At 38.1% G+C, this 11134-nt stretch overlaps 1 protein-coding gene across 1 annotated transcript; it reads left to right on the top strand.

Moving 5' to 3' along the window:
• Nucleotides 1-3469: 3469 nt before the first annotated feature.
• Nucleotides 3470-10311, top strand: LOC307117639 (uncharacterized protein). The gene is made up of 4 exons (XM_079802610.1): nt 3470-3782; nt 6116-6436; nt 7963-8102; nt 8933-10311. The coding sequence occupies exons 2-4, from the start codon at nt 6301-6303 to the stop codon at nt 9026-9028; spliced, it is 372 nt and encodes a 123-aa protein (XP_079658736.1). The 5' UTR covers nt 3470-3782; nt 6116-6300; the 3' UTR covers nt 9029-10311.
• Nucleotides 10312-11134: the final 823 nt, after the last annotated feature.

Here is an 11134-nt window from a genome sequence, read left to right as displayed (position 1 = left end):
AAAAAGCCAGTAGTCTCGAGAGACTTGGAAACTTTTTCCCATCCACTTTTCTCCTTACGTTTTCTGCTAGCCATAGACTTTTTTTTTTTTTTTTTTTTGCCGACGGCCGGGCGACGGCCCTCAGTTGGACGGCCGTTCTGGACTTTTCCAGAACGCACAGATAACCAATCCGTCCCTGGCCTTCATTCAGTGTGTGTGTGTGTGTGTGTGTGTGTGTGTGTGTGTGTGTGTGTGTGTGTGTGTGTGTGTGTGTGTGTGTGTGTGTGTGTGTGTGTGTGTGTGTGTGTGTGTGTGTGTGTGTGTGTGTGTGTGTGTGTGTGTGTGTGTGTGTGTGTGTGTGTGTGTGTGTGTGTGTGTGTGTGTGTGTGTGTGTGTTTGTGTGTGTGTGTGTGTGTGTTCTCTTGTTGTTGCTTTATTGTCAGTGATAGACACTTGTCAGTTTGTTGACCCTGGAAAAATTCAATCAAAATTCAATAAAATACTTTCAGTTTGGAAAACCCTGATTTGAACAGTGAAACTTCAAAGGCTTGGAAATGTTTAAAAAAAAGAATGAAATCTTCTTTTTATAATTATCCTTTTAATAAGTGCCAACAGAAACTATTTAATACAAATTCAGTTAAAATATGAATGTCTAATTGATTGTTCTGTGTTTGGAGGCTTAAAGCCTCTGCTCTTCTTCATCATCTTCATCATCATCGTCGCTCTCACTCTTCCTCCTCCTCAGTGCTGTGTGAATGAACACGGCCGCACTGAACTCTGGGCCGGTTCTGGGGTGCGTTTCCCGAAAGCATCGTTGGCCAACTATGGTCGCAAGTTCCGTCATTATTAGCATAGTTCAACGATTTGGTGTTTCCCGAAACCATCGTTCCAACGAACGTTCGCAAACTGCATCGCAAACTTGTGTGGTTGGAACGACAGCTCTTGACCTGTGGTTAGAAGTATAGTTCCTTGTTAGTTTGTCGTGTCGACGTCATTGATTTCGCAGCAGCTGGGATGTGTTCTATTCAGAGCTATCGACCCTATAGCCTATTTCTTTCGAAGGTTTTACCATCTACTTTAAGTAATTTGGATGACTTAAAGTCGAGGTGCCTAGGTTTTACACAATTTGCTTTCTTCATTACAAATTATTTGAAACGATATAATAGCGTGACGATAGCAATTATTCTCCCTTCGATGTGCCCTCCGAAAGGATTATTTATGCTGGTTGGGACGCAGTCTTGGTTTCGTTTGTGCGAAGAAACGTGTGCAAGTGAGTAACTTTTCATGGTTTTGCGACACAGGTACCATGGTTTCGGGAAACAGTAGTGACTAGCTAGTTGATTTCTTTAAAGATGCATCGTACTATGGTAGTTAAACCAGCGAGTTGCATCGTTGTACGTTGTCTCCTCTACAGAGAGAGGAACATCCACACACTGACCATACACTTCTATACACACACTGCCTGCAGATTTAACACAAGATGAAGATCAACTTAAACACACTGTATTATTACAGGACAGATCTTCATGTTTTGAGGGTTAAATGTCGAGTGTGTTAATAAATGAATAATAAAGAATAATCATACCGTCAGAGGGACAAACAGAAGTCATCATCCTCCAGAGAGCAGACAGACAGCAGGACACTGATGGACACACACACCCTGGACAGTAACACACACACACACACACACACACACACACACACACACACACACACACACACACACACACACACACACACACACACACACACACACACACACACACACACACACACGACTTATTTCAAACCAGTTACATTTTGACTTGATATGGAATATGAATTCATTATATAAAGATGATGAAGGTGGTCTAAAAGCGATTGACTTTGATATTATGAATGGGGTCATCACACTTAGGGTGAATTCAGGGTAATTGGGACACTTTCCAAAGCATCTCAAATGGCAAAAAGTGTCCCAATCACCCTGAATTCACCCCAGATGCTGATCTTTGATGAATTTGATGAAGTGTTTTTGTTTCACTGAGACTTTGAGCTTTCTGAACTCCCTGTAATACTTTTAGCTTTTCACCAACAAGTATTATTAAACTGGAAATTGATTTTCAAACATAGCATGATGTATAACAGTGAGCAGGAAATCTCTGTTTATTGATGAGTGCAGAAAGGCATATGGTCACTAACACGTGTGTTATAGGGAATATATTGAGGAATATGATGCAAATACAATCATCAAGAGTGTCTGATAAACTTATCAAGAGTATTCAAATACTGAGGATTAAATTAGTAAAGGAATATTTGAAATATTCAATGATGGTTCCTAAAATACATGATCTTATGATAGAAAAAAGTACATTTTGGTGATTACAAAGTGGAAGTGGTATGTAATAATAAAAAATGAATAGAAGAGAGCGGCACAACCTAACGCTTTTTGACTTTCTCAGTTTGTGTAAATCCACAAGTATTTATTGTTTCCCACATTAATTCCACACATGTCGAGTACAATTATGTGGTTTTGTTTCATTAATACAGTGTATACTTTTTTTCTTGATTTACCCCGAAAGAATGGAAGTGAAATGTGACAACATGCCCCATAGGTATAATCATATGGGTATAACTATAATGTATAATTATAATGATATAATCAATAAAAAATAAAAAAATAAAAAAATAAAAAATATCCAAGACATCTGCACAAGTGGGATTTAAATCCCGCCTCGTGTCTTCTGCTGTTAGATCAGCATTAAAGAACATCTCAACTGTGGGAGGGTAGTTTAAAAGTAGCCCAATTCCACACGACCACACAGATTCAATGCTGTCGGATGTTAAAATCTTTTACTTACTTGCGACGGTGAAGAAGGTTTCCACAGAGAAAAGAGCAGCGAATGTCGAACAGACTGAGTCATGTCAAAGATACAGTAAGTCCTGTGGTGCATTGAGTGGCTCACTGTTCTCTGTGCGGAGCCAATCCGATCCGTGTATATTTAAATAATTAGTTTTAGAAACTTGAAAGGAGTATCACAGCAGGTTATAAAAAATATTAAGCAGCACAACTGTTTCCAACATTGACATTAAATCATAATTTTAGAATGATTAGTGAAGGATCATGTGACACTGAGTCACATGGAATAAATTCCTGTGAGATGCATGTTACAGATACAGCACTGGAAGGGAATAATTTCCCGATGTTTTCAAAATGCTCTTCTTGCACTTATTCATGTAGGGTAGGGACAACAAAAACGCTAGTGTGTCATCCTTTTATAACCCTGACATTTTAATTTTAAATAACGTTAGACTAATAATTACCCTTTGATTCGAAAGTTTGTTTGTTATACCAGGGTTTGAAATATAAAGTGTGTTTATTATACCATGATTATGTTCGTTTTTGGAGGGAAAACGTAAAAGATTAAAGTGTTCATGACACAAGCATTGTTTTATTTCAGTAAAGGAGCCTGAAGGCCTGCGAGCAAAACCATATGCAAAAAAAAATAACAGCAGAAGCAACAATAACCTTTAGAACCGTAGTGAAACTGCGCATGCGCGGGCAAAATTGCTGGAGTAAAACTGCGGCTCTGCAGACAGATATTTTTGGAGAAAAGCTCCGACGCCTCGGTTCAAATGTCACATCACTATCTGCAGCTTACCCATGTTGCTCAGAGCAGGAAAGTCATGAACGTTCATGAAAGTACGTTCAGTCGTGAAAGAAAGTACAGACAGTCCCCACACAGCGATTGCAAACGACAACGACGGCAGCCATTATTGAAAATGTGTGGCATTGGTTCTCTTCTCGGACACCTTCGATGTCGCAAGTAAGTAAAGGAATTTTAAATATCTATTGAATCTGTTACATTAACAAACAGATATGACCTTTATAATCTTAAGTGTGAATCTATCAACCCAGCTTTGTGTGCGATCATAGCCTGTTTATTGGCCACATCACATGCGTTAAACGTTATTATCCCAACCGTACACCTTCAATAAAAAGAAAAACTGTCGAGTTTCATTATTGAAATGCATTAAAACGGGGGAAAACCGGAATAGTTCTGCCGTCTGTTATCAGACTGCTTATATGACAAATAAAAACATCGAGGAGAGCGGAAGTGTAAAGAGCAGCTTTTTTATTCAGTGTATCATGTACAACCAACATGGAAACAATAATACAACAGTAAAATCGGTGCAAAACTAAATCAATGGGGTATTCTATTCTAGCAAAACATTTATTATTATTATTATTTTTCTTCCTTTTTTATTTAAGTCATCTTAAATAGGGATATAGCCTACCCAAATCCGGTTTCACTTAAGCAAAGAGGGAGCAGTAACGTTATGTGTGGAGCTCTACCAGGTCAGTCGAAGTCTTTAGGTGTGTTCGACACGGTTCGACATCGGCTACGGGTGTCGCTGCGGGAAGCAGAAAGTGTCCGACTTCACGTCTCTGTTTGCAGCTCCTCCCCGCCTGCACGCGACTGATCGCTGATCAGTTGCATCCAGCCGCAGCCGATGTCGAACACATTATTCAGTCCTTCCAGAAAAATGCGGCTTTTTTTTGTGATTGTTGCGGGCAAAAATCCTTGATTATGCGGCACGTTTTCTTAAAAAATGCGATGAAAAATGCGGGATATTTATGCAATTTTATGCGATAAAATTGCGGGAACTTGCAAAAACTGCGGTTTGATGAGAAAGAGAAAAAAAGCACTACATCACAGAAAGTGCTGGAATATTTAAGTTCTCATCTTGTTTTATTGAAGACCTTAATAATGGCTCAAATTTACAAAACATTAGTCAATCAAGTTCTGTAGCTTTACAAAAGGAATATGCTACAACTTCTGAAAAAATTTATAAATAACTTCCTGTTTTACAGATGTCGCTATACAAAACAGACATTTGAGTGCTTCCAATGCACAAAGTGCAATCTCTTAAAGGGTTAGTTCACCTAAAAATGAAAATTCTGTCATTAATGACTTCCCTTTATGTTGTTGGACACAAATTAAGATATTTTAGTTGAATTCCAATGGCTCAGAAAGGCCTCCATTGGCACAATGTACACTCTCAAGACCCATAAAAGGTAGCCTACTAAAGACGTTGTTACAAAGTCCATCTCACTACAGTGGTTCTACAATAACTTTATGAAGCGACGATAATAGTTATTGTGTGCAAAAAAAACTAAATAACGACTTATATAGTGATGACTGATTTCAAAACACAGCATCATGATGCTATGAATCATCGAGTCGATTCATGATTCGGATCGCGTGTCAAACTGCTGAAATACGTGACTTTGGCGATCCAACCCGCTGAATCGACTCATTGATTCATAACGCTTCAAACCGCTGAATCAACTCATTGATTCATAACGCTTCAAACGCGCTGAAGAATCGACTCATTGATTCATAACGCTTCAAAGCTTCATGATGCTGTGTTTTGAAATCAGTCAGCACACAGGGAAACTGCTTTGCTCTTTTGCTGTTATTTTTGTTGGCCAATGGGAGTTTGTGCTTCATCATGGTTTCACCGGTATCTATGGTTTCTCCACGGGGTTTGAAGCTTTTCGACGACGAAATCATGATAGCCCCGCATATTTTGCACGCGGAAATAGGCAATTTATGCGGCGAAAGTGCGGCGTATTTGAAAAAATGCGGCCCCCGCATGAATATGCGGACTTTGGCTGATTATGCGTTAAATCACGCGATCGCATAATCGCGTTTTTCTGGAGGGACTGATTATTCGCTGCAGAGCAAATGGGTGGAGTGAAAACCAGTTGGTGGAGCTTGTTAGGTAACGTCATAGCCCCGAAGATGTGGGTTGGTTGGTTGGATGGTTGGATTTATCCACGGTGAAATGAGAGACACAAATTACACAGGGCACACATTTTCTGCAAGTCTCATAGAAGTAAAGAGAGCCGCTAACAGCTAGGTATGTTAATCTAGCAGGAGGGACGGAGCCCCTTTACGTTAAAACGCATTTCGAAGCTTTCCGGAACTTTGCTAGCGATGAAAATAACATTAATTGAAGTTATTAATTTGGCACTTTTTTCAGGTAAGTTAGGTGGGGGTATTCTGGGCGGATTCTTGTTGTTTAGCCTACTGAAAAAAATCTACTGTTAGTTTATGTCTTATTATTCTAATGCAGTGTTTGTGATTTCCAGCTCTGGCTGTTGCTGGCTCGAAGATCGAGGCCACTGATGGACAGAATGTCACGATATATTTCAACATCGATGAAGTGGAGAAAGCAGATCTTGTGAGGATTAGCTTTAAAGGAGACAATGAGGGAAAGCGTCTTATAGCTCAGATTCCTTGGAGATCTAATATTCCTCCTCCATCTGGAGTATCAATGGATATTGAGAAAGGACGTGTGTGTGTGACCATCCAGAAAGTGAGCAACTCCAGCTCAGGACTTTATGAAGCACTAGCACTAGCTGGCTTTGGAAAGGACGTGTGTAAGATGAAAGCTACACTTGTTGTAAAGGGTGAGTGTGCTACTATAATATCTTTGTTTGCCTGTAATGTGCCAGAATCAGGATTATGAAAATAATAATATAAAGGGCCATTCCACCGAATGAGTGACATTTGTTTGCTGTAACTCTTCAAAATGAATCATGTTACCAAAACTCATGTGCCATTTAAACATTTCTTTAAAAGCATGTCAATTAATTCCTCTGTTTTCCCTTCAAGAAAGTGTTATTTATTGTTGATTTAATATTAAAATTCAAATATTTGTGACTAAAAACCACTCTATGAAGACAAGGTGTATTTTAATAAAATGCCATTTGTTCATTTTAAAGAAGAAAACAGTTGTATAAATGATGTACTTTTTTTAAAGTAAAATTTAGTAACATGATTGAACACTGGGTAACAGGAATGAGTGTGCTTGTGTGTGTTAGAGAGCGTTTACATGGCTGTGTGTGTGTGAGATAGATTTCGGTGTTAAAGAACGGAGACAGAAAGGGAAGTGATAAGATGGTTGTGGGTGTGCTTTTCTCATTCCTTTGCTTTATGCCTTTGGTGTGTTCCCGGCAGCTGTAGTATGGGTTCTCTCTTCAACAAAAGATAAGAAAAGACAAAAACGTTTAAGTCACTTTGTGGTGGACTGGCTCCCTGATGGTATTCACATTGTAAAACTTATCCTAAATGTCTACAATTTAAGTAATTTCAACTGTAAAACTCATAAATCAGGTGAATATTATAATATTCACACTATTAAATCAACCAAACAGAGGACTCTACTCACTCCTGTTATTTTACAGGTTTTTACAGGACTGAGTATTTTTTGCAATTGACAAATTGCTGCATGGCGTACAGGACACTGGGAAAACTTGCATAGTTAATATTTTTTAAATAAACAAATAACATCTAAGAAATAATATAGGTAACAACAGGACAGTACGTTGAGATTGTAACAATTATATTTCATGATAAAGTTTAGGTTTAGATACCGTAGTTTTTATTAATGTTTTAAATTATATATATTTTAAATTTGCAGTTAGATTAGTGTTCAGGACACTTTGCTTAATAATGCATTTTAGAGTTTATTTTCATATTAATACAATGTCCTGGGGACAGAAATGTTTCCCATTCGGTGGAATGGCTCATAAATGGTGGTGATTTTCCTCATAAAGCTGTAAAAACTTGAGCTGGAATGACTCGTGACATTGCTAATCGCTGTATCTGCTGTTTTCATATAAAGACATTAAATTAGATAATTATTTTAATTACATAGTAGTAATATAATTTAAAACCGCAGAGACTGTGAAAGCTTTTTGCAAAATCCTCAGTTTGAAAACAATTATACGATTTTTAACAATCATAACATTTAGGCGATGATGTAAATAATCATGTGATGCATTGTTTGATCCACAGCATAAACTATTGCTTGCATAATTTCTTTAATAATTTGTTGAATGCTGTGCAAACTCACAGATCCTTCATACACTTTGACTTTGATAAGAGTTGATTCTCTGTTTGTGATTCTCCTGTTCCTGTTTTTATCTTCCAGAAGCATCATTTTCCTCCACTATCGCTCCACCACACTCCTCCACCCCAAAACCTCTGACCTCTGACCTCCTCTGGCTCTGGGCTTTAATTCCTCTAGTTATTGTCATCTTGGGGGGCGTTTGCTTCTGTAAATACAGGAAGGCAAGTATAAATTACATTTATTCTTTTATCGATGGATATGAGCAGCGCAGCGGTTCTGATAATCTGAGTCTATTAGCCAAAATCTTTCAGATGAAAGTTTCTTCTAATGTGGGAATTTATGAGCAGCTCTGAGGGGCGTCACTACTAATTTAAGAACAATATTTTCAAGCACTAACACTAAAAGTAGCAGCTGAACCCAGGACAGTTTCAATGTCCCCCTCAGGATTTCTGTATCCCTAAAGATTGACTCAAATGATCTGAAGCCTGCTGCTGGTGTCAGTCTGTGACGCTGACCATTAAACGACGTCTGAATCGCTGATGTGATTACTTTTAAACTCAGAGATGCAATTACATCTCCTACTGCAAATCCAAACAACCTGATTACAAATGTTTGGACAACTATATAATTGATAAGATCTTAAACTGTCTTTAATTTCTATATGAAGTCATTTTTCTAGTTATCCTCCGTCTGAACTGAGCAAAACTGAAACTGATCTTAAACTCTTTGACTCAGCTTTAAACTGATATTAAGTCGGTCTCTGTTCGGGACAGCCTTTTAATGGTGGTGAAGGTAAAAAAAAAACAGTGAAAGAAACAAGCAACAGTGTCACTTGTACCAAAAAAGTAAAAGAAAGGGAGTAAAGAAGGACACTGACTCTACAGCCACACTGACTCTAGCTCATAAGAAGGATTGCGTACCTTAAACTGAACGTTGCTGAAATGCATAAATGAAGCTTTGACTTCAGCATCTTTTTATTTGATTGGGTTTATCAGATGTCTTGTGATTGTGTTTTTTCACTAAGCTCAGTTTTCTGTTGTTTTCTCTACAGGTCCTGTGTTTTGGGAATCTGGAACCGGGTGAAGTGAAGGTTGTCATGGACGGTTGTAAAGAAAACGGTAAAGCTCTGCTCCAACAGATCGTCTGATAGAGACGCTGAACACTTGCTCAAACCGTCTGATTTTGGAATCCGTAGAGTGTAAACGGCAAAAGAAGTCACATCAGTTTCAATCTGCCTTCACTTTCAAATACTGTTCCAGACTCATCTCTTGAAATCTGACCCTGATTGTGTTTCATAGCTTCATTCATGTCACTTTCTCACACCATGTAAAGCTTAAACTACGGCTACTCTGTAAATGTTACTAATTCACGCAAGTATTTCCTTTTGGCATGAAAACCACATCCTGACGGTCTGCATTAAGCTTCAAACTTTACTGAACGAGCGTCAAACAGCAGAACTCAGTCGAGAGGGAGACGATTCATATTCAGCACAAAAACATTAATTTAGCAGAAATATCTGCTGTTGGACGCTAAATTTAAGTTTAAAAGTCAACATGTAATTCAAGTATATATTTATTTTATTTTGTGTGTTCCTGCAAAACATCCCTCTTAACACACTTGAGTTTGTGTTTTTCTTTAATATAATTTTAATGAAACTATTTAAACTGACCTTTTGCTTAGCTAACTTATTTTGCACATCATGTACGGCACAGATATACCCTTATGAAAATTAACCATTGTTTTATTAGATAGTGAATCCATATTTTTTGCCATATTGATTACCGTTCATATAATACACAAATATCATATAGCTAAACTATGGTTAATTTGTAGTGTAAAAAAAAATGCAGTAACTACAATAACCCAGTTTTATTTATTATTATTTTGGTTTTGTTCATTTGTAAAACCATGGTTGATTTTTGTAAGGTATATTCACTATGTATGTGTTCATAGCACTGACACGTTTGTTTGAAGGACCGCTTTGGGCAGCAATGGTCTGCTTTGTCAATAAAAAAATGTTTTTTATATGAATATTCTGTGTCATTCTTTAATGGTTTTGCTCAGTTTGAAATCACAGAGAAATGTTTTGTTGACACGGCAAGAATGAAGAGAAATGTTTGGTCATGTGATGCTGATCTTTAGAATCAAATGTGTGCTGGTCAGGCTGTGAAATCATCAATACTTTCACAATTAAAAAAATATAGAAGTAAAATGTTTACATGGAGTGGCTAAAGACCACAGACAGTCATTTTAGTGTCAAAGATAAGTTACTGATGGAGTGTGTGTTGCTGAATAAAGCCACTGATTCTCTGTTGAAGTTTTACTCTCAGATGTGGAGAAGGCTTGACATAACATGACATTTACAACACCTGTATGAATATAAACGTGAACATTTGAAATACAGTCATGTAAATAAATACCAAGCTTTACATTCCCAAGTGTAGTTTGTCTGTATCTGGATATAATAATGATCAACACAAGCACACACTCGTCCTCTGGGATATCTCTTCATCATCATCATCTTCATCTTCATCATCGCTCTCACTCTTCCTCCTCCTCCTGTGTGAATGAACATGGCCGCACTGAACTCTGGGATATCTCTTCATCATCATCCTCATCGCTCTCACTCTTCCTCCTCCTCAGTGCTGTGTGAATGAACATGGCCGCACTGAACTCTGGGATATCTCTTCATCATCTTCATCTTCATCCTCATCGTCTCTCTCACTCTTCCTCCTCCTCAGTGTTGTGTGAATGAACATGGCCGCACTGAACTCTGGGCCGGTTCTGCTCGGGTCTCCTCTACAGAGAGAGGAACATCCACACACTGACCATACACTTCTATACACACACTGACTGCAGATTTAACACAAGATGAAGATCAACTTAAACACTGTATTATTACAGGACAGATCTTCATGTGGGTTAAATGTCGAGTGTGTTAATAAATGAATAATAAAAAATAATCATACCGTCAGAGGGACAAACAGAAGTCATCATCCTCCAGAGAGCAGACAGACAGCAGAAAACTGATGGACACACACACCCTGGACAGATACACACACACACACACACACACCATGACTTATTTCAAACCAGTTACATTTTGATTTGATATGGAATATGAAGTCATTATATAAAGATGATGAAGGTGGTCTAAAAGCGATTGACTTTGATATTATGAATGGGGTCATCACTTAGGGTGAACTCAGGGTGATTGGGACTTTCCAAAGCATCTCAAATGGCAAAAAGTGTC

This window comes from Gobio gobio, assembly GCF_949357685.1.
Source record: "Gobio gobio genome assembly, chromosome: 21".
Classification (NCBI taxonomy): Eukaryota; Metazoa; Chordata; class Actinopteri; order Cypriniformes; family Gobionidae; genus Gobio; species Gobio gobio.
The sequence above is the reverse complement of the archived record's forward strand: the minus strand, read 5'-3'. Positions and strand labels throughout refer to the sequence as shown.

Excerpts from the sequence above, each read along its gene's own strand:
- LOC307117639 (XM_079802610.1), top strand. The coding sequence starts at position 6,301 with ATGGATATTGAGAAAGGACGTGTGTGTGTGACCATCCAGAAAGTGAGC. Across the intron at positions 6,437-7,962 it reads AGCTACACTTGTTGTAAAGG|AAGCATCATTTTCCTCCACT; the intron begins GTGAGTGTGCTA and ends TTTATCTTCCAG. Across the intron at positions 8,103-8,932 it reads GCTTCTGTAAATACAGGAAG|GTCCTGTGTTTTGGGAATCT; the intron begins GCAAGTATAAAT and ends TTTTCTCTACAG.